Raw genomic sequence first — 17,976 nt, 5'->3', positions numbered from 1 at the left:
ATTTACAGCATTTCCTCCAGCCCTTTTTTTCTTCAGAGCCCTTTAGGTTATGTGTGTGTTTGGAGTCACACAGCTAGTAAGCAGCAGACCAGGATTAGATCCTAGGTGCATTTGACTCCAAAGCCTGAGAACTAGGATGGATGCCAGACAGCAGCAGGATGGATGGAAAGGGAAACTCTGAAGAGACGACAGGAGGCAGGAAAAAAAGAGAAGTAAAAGATCAATGTCATTCTACTTGAGGATTTTATTAATACTTTGTGCTGAACCTGCTAGCAATAAGTCCTTAGATAACCAAAAGAGACAGAAAGCTTGGGGAAGTTCCCTTGCCCTTCCCAGAGCTTGCCAACTCTGGGTAAATACGACTTTTATTCCAGGAAACTTTTTTCTTACATAAACTGAAGCCTTCTCCAGACTTTGAAAAGAAGGAATTCTCACCTGAAATGAAAGCAGCATACTTCATAGACCAGGGGAGGAGAGGCAGGATATAGCTCAGGACAGTGGCCCCATGGAGTCCTCCTTACCTGGCACCTGCTTCACTGTGGCACAGACCAGCTTAAGTTGCCAGAAGGATACATGTTTCTAAACACAAAAGTTTCTCTCTGCCTCTGTTGACAAGCTCAGGCAAGAACCTAATGCAAATTGGTGTGTCCTCTAATGGTGTCAGAATCACATTGCCTAAGGCCTGCCATTCACCTCTGGGCATCTCCACCACCTGTAAGAGTTATTTATTAGCCAATGCAAGAAATGCCTGAGAATTGAGTTTATGTTTAATTTCAGGTGAATTAATCATTTGTGCCAAAGATAAATGCTTGTGTGGTACAGTGATTTTAATCAATATCATCTGTTTAAGTTAGGAATCATAGGCCCCTGCTTGATTTTGTAAGGCCTGCAGGCTAAGGCTGGTGTTTAAGTGGTTGAGGCGGGGGGAATTCAAGAGTAGTATTTTGTGACACAAGAAAATTCTGAGGAATTCAAGTTTCAGTGTCCAGAAATGGAGGATTTTTTTTGGGAAGACAGCCCTGACTATTCATTTATGGATAACCTCTGGCTGCTCTCACATTACAACCACAGAGTTGAATAGTTGCAGTGGAGATCATATGCTTCATGAAGTTGAAAATATTTACTATCCAACCCTTTAAGAAAGAGTTTGCCACTCCCTGATTTAAAGGATTGAATTCCTTTGAAATTCAAGAATGGAAAGAAAGAAGAAAAAAAAGAAAGTTCCTCAGAGGAACTCTATAGGAATAAAACATATGCCTTGAAAAATGCCACTAATCTGAATGTGTTATTGATGTTCAGAGTGATTACTGTAAAAAGGAGGAGTTTGAGGAAATAAATCAAAGGTGCCTTGACTTCCTGCCATAAGCCTTATTTAGGAGTACATCAAGGGATCTCTGAAGAAGCAACACCAATTCTTTTAGTCGTTGAATCTGTGTTGGTTTTCTCTTCATTTTTCAATTTATTTTTATGTTCATCTAGTTTAAGTGTCTCTGAACACACAGATATTAAAGTGTGTTTCAGAGTTATTTGGGGATTTCTGGGAGATACACAGAAGCCCTCATGTTGTCCTGGTCTCCAGCGTCTGAGAAGTGAAGAGCCACAACTTTTTCCTGGCCTCCTCAGGTCTACTTTGCAGCTGTTTTTTGGGTTTTGTTTTCTTTTATATATCCTTGCACCCAGGAAAAAACGTAGCATGTGCTCCATGAATTCCCTGCTCCCTGTGGCTAGAGCCAGTTTTCCTGGGATCACACTATGGGTAACTCACACACAAGATGACTGGCATTCTAGGAAGCCCTTGACTGCTTGTTGACAGTAAGGCAATGGAGTGTGGCAAAACCGTTCGGAGAATGTGAGGCGTCTCTATTTGTATTTTAGTGGGCTTCTGGGAAGATCTGACTTTATTAGGAGCTGGCAGTTGCAGGTGTACCACTGGCACAAGCAACAAATTGACCTTTCATTCCTATGGGTTTCCCTCTATCTTGAGTGCTACTGGCAAGCTGCACTGATTCGAGCTACCCCAGCAGAAGGTGCAGGCCAGCGTTTACCAACTGAGGGTCTGAGTGAGCTATCACAGTAAGCTGTTTTCGGTATTTCTAAAGGCATGAAGAAAAAGACATATTTGTCCAAAAGTTTTGCAGTAAAGAAAATGTCACATTTCTTTCTTTTTTAAACTGGAATCATAAGAATGAGTAAGATAAGGAGGAGAGGAAACGTGCTTTGGTTGAACTCTTACCTTGTGCCAACTCCGTGAGACAGCAGTTACACTCCCATCTTTACAGATGAGGGGATAGAGAGGTTGCGTGACTGCCCCAGGGTCACAGGCTTGTTGAAGCAGACCTTACATTAACACAGCTTGTCAGACGCCAAAACCCTCTTCTTTCCTTTATATCGTATTTCTTTATCTCTTCCTGCAGCTCAGAGCTTAGGCTAGGTGCTTATGTGGTTTTGACTTAAAAACAGGAGAATGCTTAATTTGGTTTAAAAAAAAAAAAAAAACTTTCAAAATATGGGGTCCATGGAGAGGAAGAAAATAAAAGAGGATATAGTGCTAAAAATGTTAGGTATCATCTTGAAACTCCTTTATTTATATGGCATGATTTTGTTCAGCTTCCTAATAAACAGTTCTATTGATAAAGGGGAGGTGGGAACCTACCAAGGACAGTGATCTTGACTGAAGAATTAAGAAGGTGGGAATAGGATAACCAACGATTTGATCAGTGGTGACACCTAGAATCTGACTGACTCTGGTCTATCCAGACAGTGTATCATATCCTATGATTCTGTCACTTAGAGTAGCAGTCATATTTACATCTGAACTGTGTGATTTTTTAATAGCCTCCAAGTATGTATAAATTAATAGACCTAGTATGTGTTTGGGGCTCTAAAACTCTCCCAAGAATTGTGCTTGTTTGTGGCCCTTAGTTTAAAACTCTGCACAAACTTAGCAAGATAAAAGAACAAGTCATTGTTCTGTGTTCTTTTATGTGATAATCAATCTAGTGCAATCACAGGAGGAGATACAGGAGAGACTCAGGGAAATAAAATTATATTCGGTTCCTAGACACATCCATCATGCCACGTCGCACAGGGCCGTGGGTCAGGAGCAAAGAGAGTGCTTAGGCCATGGCCTGGAAAGGCAAGGCAGAACAGGAGAACATTTTAAGATCTGCTGGTTGGCATAATTCCAACAGGCTTTGGGCTGTAGGGTTGGTCTCTGTTCTATTCTTAATAGCTCAGTCTTGTCCAACTCTTTGCAACCCCATGGACTATAGCCTGCCAGGCTCCTCTGTCCTTGGAATTCTCAAGGCAAGAATACTGGAGTGGGTTGCCATGCCTTCCTCCAGGGGAATTTCCCTAACCCAGGGATCAAACCCAGGTCTCCCACATTGCATCAGTTTCTTTACTGTCTGAGCCACCAGGGAAGCCCATGTTGGTCTCTGCTGCTGCTAAGTCACTTCAGTTGTGTCCGACTCTGTGTGACCCCATAGATGTCAGCCCACCAGGCTCCCCCGTCCCTGGGATTCTCCAGGCAAGAACACTGGAGTGGGTTGCCATTTCCTTCTCCAATGCATGAAAGTAAAAAAGTGAAAGTGAAGTCGCTCAATCATGTCCGACTCTTAGTGACCCCATGGACTGCAGCCCACCAGGCTCCTCTGTCCATGGGATTTTCCAGGCAAGAGTACTGGAGTGGGGTGCCATTGCCTTCTCCCATGTTGGTTTCTAGTTGCTTGTTAATTAGCCCTAGGATGATTAAATGAGAGGAATATTGCCTCCTGGGTTGCAGGGATCAGAGGAGGTGTTGCTCAGACTGGTTTGTTTGGGTATCAAAAGTAAGCTAGGCCTTCAGTTGTCTTTAAGAATTGGCTACAGAGGAAGGAACAGTCTCTCCCCAGCCAGCAGGGTTTTTTTGTTGTTGTTTTTTAAAGATGTTAAAACATCATAATAAACAAAAAAAGAATTTTAAAATATGAGCAATACAGTCAAGGTTTAAACAATAAGATGTGAACAAAGCTGGGCCCAGAGGCTGAGAGAGAGAGATAATTGTGGAGATTGGTAGGAGAGAAGCACAGGAGTGACACTGAAGGAGTCAACCAGGGAGAGGTTTATTGGGGTATTGGGCTTCTGTGCTCTGATTTTGGACCAAAAAGAAATGTTTCCATTAGAATACTCTGCTTTTTAGCGCCACTGACTAAAGAAAAAGGCACAGCTTAGAAGTTGTAAATATTTTATTCTGGAACCTTACTGAAGACTATAGCCTGGGAGACAATGTGTCAGATAGCTAAGTATCTAATCTGAAGAAGTAAGGGAGGAGCTAGGATATAGAGGAGTTTGGCCCAAACAACAGCAATAACAAAAACTCATGTGATCAAACATCAAAGAATTACTGCTAATCACAAAAGACAGACATCACAAGTTAATGATTTTAGTGCTTTTCTATGTGTGGGAAGATGTAAGACTCTGACTCATTAAAATTATTTCTTAGCTATGCATCTTCTCTAGACCCAGTATCCTGTTTTTTTATCCTGAATTCCCCTCAGAGCGCACCACTGGAAGGCAGCTGCATTCGCTGATGGCTTGGTGGCAGGCAGCATTCTTTGTTAACTGGTACGGCAGGCAGCATTTTTTGTCTGCAGTAAGCAAATGGCAACCCACTCCAGTGTTCTTGCCTGGAGAATCCCAGGGATGGTGGGGAGCCTGGTGGGCTGCCGTCTACGGGGTCGCACAGAGTCGGACACGACTGCGGCGACTTAGCAGCAGCAGCAGCATCTTTGCATCTCAGTTCCTGACACAGTGTCCTCTACATGGTAGATGCTTGATACATCACTGTCACATGAGTGTTGAGTGAATCATGGGTCCCTTGGCAGGGCCCATTGAGAATCATGAGAAAGCATATGAACAATATGAGAAATAGGAGAAAATGGTCATATCCATTGAGCATGAGCAATTCCAAGTTCCATCCTTGAACTACCAGGATAAATCAATGTTTTTATTCAGTGTCTCGATATATAACTGTATGCAACTATCTTTTGTTAATTCTCACAAAGATGTGAAAAGGGTGATATGGTTTTTGCACTAGTGCAATGGTTTGATATGCAAATATAGAGCTCCCTTTATCTGTCTTTGAACTTAAGTTCACAAGCCCCTACTTCTTTCTTCAATTCCATGTCATTCAGCCATATTTAGAATTTAAAGTGGTGAATTTGAGATATAAAATCAATTACTTCAAGATTATCCCCCTTTACCTTTGTTTTAAATGCTTTCTTTTCACCTTGTTGGTGAGGGAAGGATTCTGCTCCAAGGTTATGGAGATGACCAAACACATAACTTTAAATACTGGACAAATGAGATCAACAGCAGTTTACTAGTTACATATACTCATGGCCAAGGGGAACAGAACATTGCATATTCTGTTCCCCTTGGAACAGAACAGAATCTTCAAGGCCACAGAAGATATGTACTTGTGAACAGAATGAACAGCTAGGGGCTTGAGAGGCAGGCTTTGAGTATCAAAAGGATGTGGTGCCTATTGGAGGCACATAGGAGGATGTGCTTGGTTCATTCGAATAATTCTGTGGTCTGGAAGGGAACTGGAAACCACTGCTTGTGGCTGGATAAGCAGGAATTATACATGGTCCCTGTGATAAGGAAAGTAAATAAACATAGGTCCCTATGTTTGACTAGGGGACCTTCCCTCCATAGGGAGGGAAACTTGTAGTTAGGATATTCAAGGCCCTCCCAGTTTTACCAGATGTCAAGGCAGCACTAATAATGGATCTTAGGCCTTATACCACACCTTCTCCTCCTTTATGCTTCTCAGAGGTGATCTAAGTTCTGGGGTGCTTATAAGTCATCCTAGCAGTTGATGAGGAGTGGTACCTCACCCATCTCTATTCAACACCAGATATCTTCTGGTTGGCCTGCTGCTCAGCACCCCGCTTGGACACTGCCTTGTGGGGTCTTAGGCACTCCCCAGGTCTTTCCTCAACACTTGATTATCTGCTAATCTCTGAGAGACTGCCTCACTCCCATCGGTGATAACATCTCCCTCAATCATTGCTAATCTTTTTTTTGATGTCTGTTTATGCATGACTTGATCCAAGTCTATGGAAGATTTAGGTAAAAGATCCTTTTGTCCTGGGGACCTTTTGGATCCCCTCAACTTATCCTGTTAGATAGCACTGGTCTAGAGGATAACTATCCTTCCCTTGAGAGCTGTGAATTGTGAGAGTGAAGGGCAGTGGTAAAGAAAAATGAATGAGGGGCGATGCTGCCAAAGAAGAAACCTGTTGACATCTCCAAATGTTATCTTGCTGCAAATTGGCTTGAAGAGAGTTTTGAGCTTTAGGAACTTGAGTAACTGCTTTTAATGAGATTGCTTTCCTGTTTTGGTAGACGAACATTTTTGGCAGCTAGAAATGCTTCTGCCTACCAGTCTGTCACAGACGGCATGTACCATGGGTTGCCATCACTGAGCAACTCTCCAGTGAAGAGCATTTTTGCTTCCCAGCTCAGCCTACCACAACCACTGGATCCACAGAGCCTCCAGGTGTGTTGAGAGCTATTTTTGTACTGAGATGTGTTGAGAGCACATTTTGTAATAAAATGTGCATTGTGCATAGGAGGCTCTTCATGCTGAAGTACCCATTGGCCTTGGTAAGCTCCCCTTCACTCATACAGTAGAGAGGGCCCCTGTAGCTTGCTGTTATTTCTAGTCAGGAGCTCTGTCTCCAAACCGCTTAACAGGCTAATTGGGATAACAGCTTATCTGCTCACAGCTGGTAGCAAAACCAACACCTGATCTCTTTCATGTAATAAATAATAATGATAGCAATTATGATACATAAAGTAGGTCAGCAGCTGAGTTTTGAACAGCCCAATAACAATATGTGTTATCAAATGTAATCCTGGCAACTATTGTTGCTGCTAGGCACCAACTCTATTACCCACCTGCTACAACTAAAGAGATCAGACTGCTATGCACTCCTGGCAACACTGGGTCACAAACTGTATTAGCTTTTTATGGCTTCAGAGCAAATTACCCCCAAATATAGCATATTTGATGCTTCTGAACTGTGGTGTTGGAGAAGACTCTTGAGAGTCCCTTGGACTGCAAGGAGATCCAAGCAGTCCATTCTGAAGGAGATCAGCTCTGGGATTTCTTTGGAAGGAATGATGCTAAAGCTGAAACTCCAGTACTTTGGCCACCTCATGCGAAGAGTTGACTTATTGGAAAAGACTCTGATGCTGGGAGGGATTGGGGGCAGGAGGAGAGGGGGTCGACAGAGGATGAGATGGCTGGATGGCATCACTGACTTGATGGACGTGAGTCTGAGTGAACTCCGGGAGTTGGTGATGGACAGGGAGGCCTGGCATGCTGTGATTCATGGGGTCACAAAGAGTCAGACACGACTGAGCGACTGAACTGAACTGACTGAACACAATAGACATTCATTATCTCATATAGTTTCTGAGGTTCATGAGTCCGGGCTCAGTTTATTTGGGTAGTTCCGGCTCACAATCTCTCATGAAGCTGTGGTCAAGGTCAAGGTGCTCCACCTCTTAGTGAAAACAGAATCAAAGAATTTGTGGACACATTTTTTTTTTTTTGCCATGTTATTCAGGATCTTAGTCCTCTAACCAGGGATCAAACCCACGCCCCCTGCAGTGGAAACTCAGAGTCTTAACCACTGGACCTCCAGGGAAGTCCCTGTGGACATATCTTTAAAATCACCTCACAAGCCCATATCTTTTGACTCCAAAACCTCCAACTTAATGTTTTCATGTTACAAAGCTAAGCAAGTAATGCCAGCATCAATCCCATGTAAGTCTCACACTTCTACCTTCCCTAGCTATAAGACAATGACTCTTGGCCCAAGCCTTGACGCTCATGAAGACCTGAAGACAGGGTTGGATTGTGACTACTGGGCCTGCTCCTGTTGCCTTTGGGCATTGCCTGGCATTAAGTAGTTGCAGGTGTCCTGGCTGCCTGCCATCTGCATCAACTCCAACTTTGAGAATTGTCTGAAGCCAGCACCAGCTCTGAAACTGTAGAATGGGATCAGATGGACAGGCCCACTCTATCCTGGGCTGCATGTCATGCCCCAGGGAGTAGGGATGCCTTGGCTGTTGAACAGTGATGTGGAAAAGATGGAGGCCCATGTGTCATGTCATAACATTGGTTTTGAGTTGTTGCCTAGAATTGGAGCACAGTGGTGATAAAGCACAAATATTTAAGATTTGTAATACTGAAAAAATTTGAATAAGTTTACTTTTGTTGATTATAAATATGTATCATTGGTTTTATACTATTCTGGGACTTCCAAACACTATTGCTGACTATTTACACTGAAACTTTAATACCTTTCTATGTTTAGTTGCTTTCTGAAAAATCAGTTTAAAAAACAAGATTATTACTCTCTCCTCTGCATCATCAGAGACTATTCATCAAGAACTATTTCTATATAATAGAGAAGTAATCCCATAATGTTTTAGTGTACAGATGAAGACATCTTATTCATATACAAATACCTATTACTTGTGGACATTATTATGCAGCATTATTATATTTATTATTTGATTCTTTTAGGCATTTGTGCTGTTCCCTTGGAGAGCGTTTCTGGAAGATGGAGGACCATTTCCAGTTACAAGTAGCAGCCCAGATACTCTAGAATATCACATGCAGGTAAGATTGTTCTTCCTGCTTGTCACAGACAGAACTGAATACAGACTGCAGAGCAGATGTCACTGCATCCGTAGGTCTAATCCTTCATACTCTAGCCAGTGGTGAATAATTTATTAATATGAGATAAGCAAGGTGTTTGTTTGATTATGAAGCTATAAACCCAGTACTGCGGGGTGAATCATGTGTTCTTATGACAGAAGAAAATCATGTTTGCAGCTGGAATCAGACTTGAATCAGCTGAAATTCTCCTGGCTAATAATGATCTCGGGGAGTGGTCATCCATTTCCGGTCACTCTCTGGGCCTCTTAGAGTAACTCCCAGACTGGCAGTTCAGAGATGTGTGACTCGTGACCCACCTACAGTGGTAGAAACAGAACTCCTTAAGCAGAACCCAGAGGGAGAATTTCTTTCAAATGTATGTTTCCCTCTGATTGTTCAAGCAGGTATTATTGTATTTTCATTTTTTAAAATAGAAAATACTTTTAAAAGTATTATCAACAACATGAAAATCAATGATACATTTGCTTAAAAATAATGGGGAGGTGGGGAGTGATGAGGATGGGGCAGAACTGGCCATAGGTTGGTGGTTTTTGGGGCTGAGTGATGGGAACTGTTCTGTTTGCCTTTGCATATGCTCAGAATTTTCCAAAAGTAAAGTTTTTTTTTAAGTAAAATAGTAAAAATGGTTTAAAAATATTAATCAGAGTCCCCCACTTTGGGGTATGGTTACAGATCATATTTGTTTTTCTCCTGTGTTTTCCCTGTGCTTTTGTGTATCATACTATCCATACAACCATATACAGACACCACCACCATAACGTTTGGGGAACTTGGACTTCCATACAGAGCCAAATGTCTAATATGTTCAAGGCGGATTTTGAACTAAAAGTGTTACTCTGATTTTTATGGATTTTTTAAATAATTGAGAGCATGGGGCTTGTAAACACAACTACTCCTTGTTTTCTCCCCCCAGGACCACATGTAAAGGATACATAGAAGTGTTCAAAATGGGTGTTTTGGTTTGGTTTTGTTCCTTTTTGTTTTTAGCTATGCCTCTGTGGACTGAGTGGCCATGACCTCAAGGTGGCTCATGGAGAGCTGGCAGGCATGCAACTGATAATGGAAGATGTTCTTCTGAGTAACTATCATACGATCATGGAGGGTCTCCCAGAACAGCAAGCCACACCAGACAAAAATACACAGGTATTCTTGGTGAACAGTCTACATACTTGACCAGTGGTGTGTTGTACTGGAGGACCTTTCTATTTGGGAGATGGACTAGAGAGCTTCATCTGTCCCATAGCCTCTCCCAGTGTCCCAGGACTGTGCTCATGCCACATGGGAGCAGCAGTGAAGCAGCAGTAGCCAGTCAGACCCTCTCCAAAGTGCTTTCTTTCACAGTAAATCCCATGATCAATGGAATATCAATTTCTTTTAATTTTAGAAGTACAACAGACATTGAGGAGGGGTGGTCCATTGAAACCAGTTTGAACAAATACTCCAACTGACTGTTTTTCCTTGTGAGTCACGCATTTAGGACTGGAGTTGGAAGGGTATGATAGAGGCTCCAGGTGAACAGCTCCAGCCTGGCTCCTGTCTTCATCACTCAGCTAGCTCATGGACTCCTAGGCAAGCACTCCCTTCTCTAGACTGTCCCTTTGAAGCTATAAGGTACCAGGAGCCTGTAGTCCCCCTAGTATTATAGCTTGAAACAATTCTGCATATATCTGGAACCAGACAGATACTTGTGTGGACACAGGGTAAACTAGCCACTGCCCCATTTAAAGAGCCCCCTTTTCAGAGCCAAACCCTGCACCAGCCATTTCCATGTCCTTGCCTTCCATTCACTCCTTAAAAACTGCCCTCTGCCTTCTTTCTTATCTTACCACCGAGACTGCTCTCATCAAGAGCACCATGGACCTTGCCACTGAATCCCGTAGATATGTTTCAGTCCCCTTCCAACCTGACGCCTTAGCAGCATTTGAAACAGTGTGTCCTTCTTAAAGCCTGTCTGCCCTTAGCTTCTAAAGCACAGCTGTCTCCAGTCTTCCTCTGATGTCATGGGCCAGGCCTTCTCAGACTTCTCTGTCAACTCCCCTACCTCTGCTAATCCTGAAAATGTTATTTATTGGGTTCTGGCCCACTTCTACCACTGCCAGGGCTGCATTTTGACTTCCGTGACTCTACCACTTTTGCCTTTGAGGGCTCATTTCTCCATTAAAAAGCATGAAGAGTTATAGCTTATAATTGTGTTAATATAAAGAAAATATATTAATATCATAAATTATAGCATTTTACTCTACCTAAGCATTCTTTTTTCTGATTTTCAGTTCAGTTCAGTTTAGTCACTCAATCGTGTCCAACTCTTTTCGACCCCATGAATCACAGCACGCCAGGCCTCCCTGTCCATCACCAACTCCCAGAGTTCACCCAAACTCATGCCCATCGAGTCGGTGATGCCATCCAGCCATCTTATCCTCTGTCGTCCCCTTGTCCTCCTGCCCCCAATCCCTCCCAGCATCAGGGTCTTTTCCAATGAGTCAACTCTTCGCATGAGGTGGCCAAAGTATTGGACTTTCAGCCTCAGCATCAGTCCTTCCAATGAACACCCAGGACTGGTCTCCTTTAGGATGGACTGGTTGGATCTCCTTGCAGTCCAAGGGACTCTCAAGAGTCTTCTCCAACACCACAGTTCAAAAGCATCAATTCTTTGGTGCTCAGCTTTCTTCACAGTCCAACTCTCACATCCATACATGACTACTGGAAAAACCATAGCCTTGACTAGATGGACCTTTGTTGGCAAAGTAATGTCTCTGCTTTTGAATATGCTATCTAAGTTGGTCATAATTTTCCTTCCAAGGAGTAAGCGTCTTTGAATTTCATGGCTGCAATCACCATCTGCAGTGATTTTAGAGCCCCAAAAAATAAAGTCTGACACTGTTTCCACTGTTTCCCCATCTATTTCCCATGAAGTGATGGGACCAGATGCCATGATCTTCGTTTTCTGAATGTTGAGCTTTAAGCCAACTTCTTCACTCTCCTCTTTCACTTTCATCAAGAGGCTGTTTAGCTCCTCTTCACTTTGTGCCATAAGAGTGGTGTCATCTGCATATCTGAGGTTATTGATATTTCTCCCGGCAATCTTGATTCCAGCTTGTGCTTCTTCCAGCCCAGCGCTTCTCATGATGTACTCGGCATATAAGTTAAATAAGCAGGGTGACAATATACAGCCTTGACATACTCCTTTTCCTATTTGGAACCAGTCTGTTGTTCCATGTCCAGTTCTTACTGTTGCTTCCTGACCTGCATACAAATTTCTCAAGAGGCAGGTCAGGTGGTCTGGTATTCCCATCTCTTTCAGAATTTTCCACAGTTTATTGTGATCCACACAGTCAAAGGCTTTCTGATTTTAAAAGAAATTAAAACATTTCGTGGGCCCTAAGCATTTCTGTGTCTAGTCAATAAGTTGACCTTGAACACTATTAATAGAACATTATCAATTAATAATGTCTATGGATTGAGATCTATTCAGAGTGCTTTATTAATTTCTTTAATTCTCACAATAAGTCCATGAGGTAGGTACTATCATTATTCTCATTATATAGATAGGAATACCAACTCACAAAGGTTAAATGATATGCCTAAAGTCATTTGCCAAGAGAGAAAAGAAACCCAGGTTCCAGTCTAACAGTCTGGCCCTGGAGCTCCCTCATATTCAGCTTCTTTCATTTGTCAAATGCACCATGCTCTCTCCTCAGTACCTTCATGCAAACCAGCCTCCCTGGTGAAAACTTCCCTCTCTTCCACTCTCTACTTCTTCATCTGATTAACTCCTATTTATCATTCAGATTTCAGCTTCCAAACACTCTTTTAGAAGCTTTATCTGATCTCCCACCTTTGGGCCAATGTCCCTCTGTGCCAGTAAGGGTGCACCTGCTGTAAGTAACTACTCATGTAAACTACAAAGTGTATGAACCTTTCAAAGCAAGTCTAGAAGGAGGCAGTTCACATGGTGGAGGCAACTGTGCCATCCTGGGTGTGTCAGCAGATGTCTCCCTCATTCTTGTAAGGTGAAGATAGGAGTGAAAAAGCTTTCCCTTAAGGGGCTTTGTCTTTTTGTCAAGGAGGGAAATCTTTTCCAGACAACTTCCAATAGACTTTTCTGTCTCTCACTGGCTAAAACTGAGTCACAAGTACATGTCAGGCCAATTAGTGGAAAAGGGAAGTGTGTTTAGATGTGCCATCTGAATTCATAACAGGAGTCAGTGCTTCTCCTAGGAGCATTTACAAAGGTGAATATAGACCAAGTAATACCAAGACCAAGAAGCGTGCTAGGCTTTTTGGTCCTTCTATTTTCCCTCTTTTGGCCCTGTTTCCGAATGGAATTATCATCTTTCCCTGACCTCCTAGTCTCCTCTGCCTTTGTTCTTTATCCTGTCTCCTGTCCCTTCACCCATTCTGCAAAGCTTAGGAAGAGGTGACTTCTCTTAATAGGTACGTTTGCTTTAAAATTATTGTTTATTTTAATTAGTTTCATTTTATGATTGGTTCTATTTACTAGCATTCCAATGTTCATAGATGGTGGGCAGCCCTGAAATGCGCACTGGGACTCGAGGTTTCCTGTCCCACTTGTGTCACCAGTTCTGTGACCTTTTAGACTTCCATCTGTAAGACTCCCAAGGGATGGATTAGCCCAGGGCCTTTATTTTATTTTTTAAATGTTTGTTTATTTGCCGCGTTGGTTCATGTGATCTTTGCTGTGTCGCGTGGGATCTTTCATTACCGCGCACAGACTCTAGCTGTGGCATGCAGGCTTTGTTGCTCCACCACACATGGTATCTTAGTTCCCTGACCAGGGATAGAACCAGCATTGCCTGTACTGCAAGCCAGTTTCTTAGCCCTGGACCACCAAGGAAGTCCCAGCTCAGGGCGGCAGGAGCTTGGGGCTTTTTGAGTGGAGGGGTCCAACTGTATGGCCTGTAGGCTGCCCCCTCCTTATCACAGTGCTTGGCCCTGGTCTGTTGGATATCTTGGTCACTGAGTAAGATTTCATTTGCATAAGTTTCTGAGGATGAAATAAATCCAGAAGTGCATGCATTAGCTGATTGTTGAGGAGGTAGACTACTAGGTGGAGGGCTTGCCAGATATTGGCAGGAGTTCACTCTCCCCTGGACTTGCCCGTCAGTTCTTCTTCTGACCAACTCTCTTCTGGCAGCCTCACCTCCACCCCACCCCATATGTTAATAGCCTGATCTATGGTCCCAGATACACGCCGGTGGTAGTTTTCCTGTTCATGGCCAGGAAGCCTTGAGTGTCCAAGATGCTGTTACCTGAATGTCCTCTGATCCGAGTCTGCAAAGGAAAGCTCCTTTCCTATGAATGAGATACTGTCTTCAGGCCATGGGTGAGATACAGGTCCCCATTCTGTCTGTCATTCTCTGGGTAGCCCTGGCCTTCGTATCGCTGATGTAAAGGAGATCAGGGACCTGAAAACCTTGTTCCCTTCCACATCCTCCAAGGCTTACAGCAGCCCCTCAACCAACACTTGTTTAAGGAAACACAATGAATGAATGAACAAATCATGATTTTAAAGTAAAATTGTTATTGAATCATAAATTCAAATCAAGTGACATATTCTCTGCCTAAATTTTGGAGGATGGAAGGAGGAATGGAGAAGGCAATGGCACCCCACTCCAGTACTCTTGCCTGGAAAATCCCATGGACGGAGGAGCCTGGTAGGCTGCAGTCCATGGGGTCACTAAGAGTCGGACACGACTGAGCGACTTCACTTTCACTTTCACGCATTGGAGAAGGAAATGACAACCCACTCCAGTGTTCTTGCCTGGAGAATCCCAGGGACGGGGGAGCCTGGTGGGCTGCCGTCTATGGTGTCGCACAGAGTCGGACACGACTGAAGCGACTTAGCGGCAGCAGTAGCAGGAGGAATAGGAGATAAGATAAACCCAAGTTTCCATTTCCTTACCCATAAAATGGATAAAATCTTCAATTTACGATTATAATATAGCTCTACCATGACGGGCTGTTAAATCTTGAGTGTGTTGAAGAATGCTTTTCAAAACGCAGAGGCTAAACATGAAAGGCTCAATTTATCAAAGGCAGATAAAAATGTTAGCACCCAAGTAAAAGAGTTTTAAAAGTCAGTGGTTCATGACTCAAGCAGAAATTTTAAATGGAGACATTTCTCTCCTCTCTGAATACTACCTGTGTTCAGGAAGGATGCTTATCCTCCCTAAGTTCTACATGTGCTATTGGCCTGTAAACCATTCCTCCTGGGGTGAAGAGTCATTCTTCCAAGACTTCACTGTGCATGAGCTGCATGTAGAAGGTTATCTTGTAGCGGTCTATGATGAATGAGGAAGAATTTCTGTAATGCTTTCAGCCAGATTTGTCCAGAGTACCAGGACTCAGAAGTCAGTTCCAAAGCAGCCCAAAGGCCTCCAAGCTGCTGGGGGGCCCGTGTGATGCAGTGATGTCCCTTGCTTTGCTGAGATCATTTCTGGTGCTGTGGAAGCAACTGGAAGTTCTAAAGGAGCACTGGGGCCGACTCAAGCTCCAAGTCCAGGACATCAACTCTCCCTCTCTCCACAAACAGTTCTCGGAGCTCTATGGGTGAGTGTTGCTCAGGGGGAAATTCATGTGGAGGAGTGGAACCTGGGGTCTGGCAGATTACTGCCCTTGCTCTGAGGGTGACATTTGGTCCTTGAATCTGGTATACCTAGCCCCACTGATCGCCAAGGAAACTGGGCAGTGTGTCTGTCCATCAACAGTGCTTTCCAGGAAAAGCTGAGTTCTGTAGACTGCAGGCATAGCACTGGATTCCACTGAGCAACACTTTATATCATTTACCCAGAGTTCTGGCCCTGGAAACGTGTGCTTCTGAAGTGTCCCTTCAGTACTGACTGTAAGCGTTTTAGCTCATAGGATCCCAGCGAGTATTGAGTAGGGAGTGCCGCTGCTGTGACCTCCTCCCCACTCTCTGCCACGTTGGACTTATGTCTAATGAGTCTTTGAGAGCTTCAGCGTCACAGCTGGGGTACAGTATGGTGCAGTGTGAGGTGTTCGGTCTGTGGCCCATGTTGTTTTTTCAGCTTCAAGAGCTGGCTGGGATGCCTTAGCTGGCAGGAAAGGCAGGTGGCCTCTGCCATGTGTCTGTTACCAAACAAGCATTCACTAAGCACCCATCCACCACGCTAGACCGCACTGAGGACCCTAAGGCCCACTTTGGTGGCCTAATTCAAATTGTCTGTCTTATGAGTTATGATAGTCAGCTTTCCTGGTAAATAGAGAATGAGAAGACATGTCAGTATTTTGAAGAACAAAGAAATTAAATGTGCCAATGAGAAAAGGCCTTGGGATTTAATATTGACTAAGGGAGTGGCAACTATGGTGAATTTAGATGTTGATGTGAGTGTCTATGACAAGTTGGGAGGTTTATGCATGATGACAGAAAACAGAACATGAGTGAAAAGAATTGCCAGAAAATCTAAAAGAGAAAAAAAATGTTTGTTTGCTAATTTCTGTTGCTCTTCTTTAATAGAACTGATATTCTCTACCCCAGCATGAAAGCTATAGCTAGGCAGATGGGGAAAGAAGATGAATTTGAAGAAATTTTAATAACTAGTCAGTCTATTCTTCCCCCAAAAGGAGCTTCAGAAATCGAAATAAAAACTCAACAGGTATGTAGAAGCTATTTTGAACTTGGCTTGAAAATCTGCTTTATGGCATTAGCATGTAAACCTACGGCTATACCCAAGTGGTGTTTTTCTTCTAGAAGTTAAGTGTAAATTGAGGGTCTGTAAATTGTTGAACAGATTCTAAGGAAGCTTAAGTGTTTAAAGGTATGTGGGGCTTTGATTAAGCAAATAGCTAGCCTTAATGTCTCAGTTCTGTAATTCTAGGTTTTCATATTCTTATTTTCCTCAAATTAAAGTGCACCACCACAAAAAAGACAACAGAAAACATAACCACTAGCATCTTAAACATAAAGTTCAGCACACAAGTATCCTCTCACCCCAACACACGCTCACAGAACTAGAATATTTAAAATAGCTTCCGTGATTGTTTTTCTGAGAATAAGACAACACAATTTATGTACTAGTCTGTTTGGTGTGTGTTGATGGTGTGTGGAGGGGTTGTTTTTCCAAGTGTTTGTTCCCTTTGGTCCTGGGACACAGGCTGTCCCTGGCTGTGCTTATTGTAACAGGGAACGAAGACTCTAGCTGCATGGGTGTAACTATAGAGATACATGTCCGCTAAGCATCCAGGAGAACTCAGCACCGCCCCTTCTCAACACACAACCCAGTCCCATGACCATTGCTTACCCTTTTGAACTCTGCTTCCTCTCTAGCACCAGGGGTCCTCTGACAGGGAGAAACATGGGCTTTGCAAGCATAAAGGGTAGAGTAAGGGCTCATGGGTATTGGAACAAAGTTTTCTCTTGGTTGTGTATGGATTAATATCTTCTTGTGAAATCCTCCTTGGTATCTAAATTGAGTTTCAGACTTTTGCGCTTTTTATAAAACAGGTCATGAAATTCCTGGCCATATTTAGAGACTCCAAAACATAAGAGATCACTTCAGACACTGAGCACTTTGCAATTTAGCAGAACCTGGTAAAAAAGGGTTGTATTTTATCAACTGAGATATGAGCCAGGAAGAAGAGATATTTGTCTCCAAAAAGATGCCTCTACCCCACTTGGGAACCTCAAAAAAAGAATCCTTCCTTCTTTCTCAGTAGAGAGTAGCCCAAGGCCCTTATGTAAGAATTTAGGAGCCTGGAGTATAAACTAATAGTGAAGAGTGACTCTCAAACTGTTTACTCTAGCTTCAGAAACTTCTGGAAAATCTTGAAATTCATATGATCCAGGAGGTATTAAGGAAAGTTAACAGAGAGATAACACTGGTTGTATCAGAGAAGTCCAAGGAGCAGCATACTCTCCCAACAGGTAAAGTATGTTTATTACTTTAGAAAATAACATTTTAATTATTTTTCCTAATTATAAAAGCAATCCATGTATCTATCCATATTCATGGAAAAACAAAAACACTGCAATGCCCAGAAAATAGTATCTAAAAGTTATTTATTTATATTATTTTTGGCTTCCCTGGGTCTTCATTGCTGCGGGAGTTCTAGTGGTCTCGGCTTGTAGGCTCCAGAGAGAGAGCTCAGTGGCTGTGGCTCACAGGCTCAGTGGCTGCACAGTGTGTGGGATCTTCTTGGACGAGGGATCAAACCGGTGTCTCCTGCATTGGCGGGCAGATTCTTTACCACTG

At 43.1% G+C, this 17,976-nt stretch overlaps 1 protein-coding gene across 1 annotated transcript in view; it reads left to right on the top strand.

The window, feature by feature from the left end:
* LOC129619826 (coiled-coil domain-containing protein 162-like) overlaps positions 1-17,976 on the top strand; it is a 127,611-nt gene that overhangs the window by 66,421 nt on the left and 43,214 nt on the right. The window contains exons 18-23 of the mRNA XM_055535239.1: positions 6,394-6,547; positions 8,588-8,683; positions 9,731-9,886; positions 15,084-15,313; positions 16,242-16,380; positions 17,528-17,648. Of these exons, the coding sequence (XP_055391214.1) occupies positions 6,394-6,547; positions 8,588-8,683; positions 9,731-9,886; positions 15,084-15,313; positions 16,242-16,380; positions 17,528-17,648 (896 nt within the window). The remainder of the gene's footprint in view (positions 1-6,393; positions 6,548-8,587; positions 8,684-9,730; positions 9,887-15,083; positions 15,314-16,241; positions 16,381-17,527; positions 17,649-17,976) is intronic.

This window comes from Bubalus kerabau, chromosome 9, assembly GCF_029407905.1.
Source record: "Bubalus kerabau isolate K-KA32 ecotype Philippines breed swamp buffalo chromosome 9, PCC_UOA_SB_1v2, whole genome shotgun sequence".
NCBI classification, from domain to species: domain Eukaryota; kingdom Metazoa; phylum Chordata; class Mammalia; order Artiodactyla; family Bovidae; genus Bubalus; species Bubalus kerabau.
This window is presented reverse-complemented; position numbering and strand designations above follow the sequence as displayed.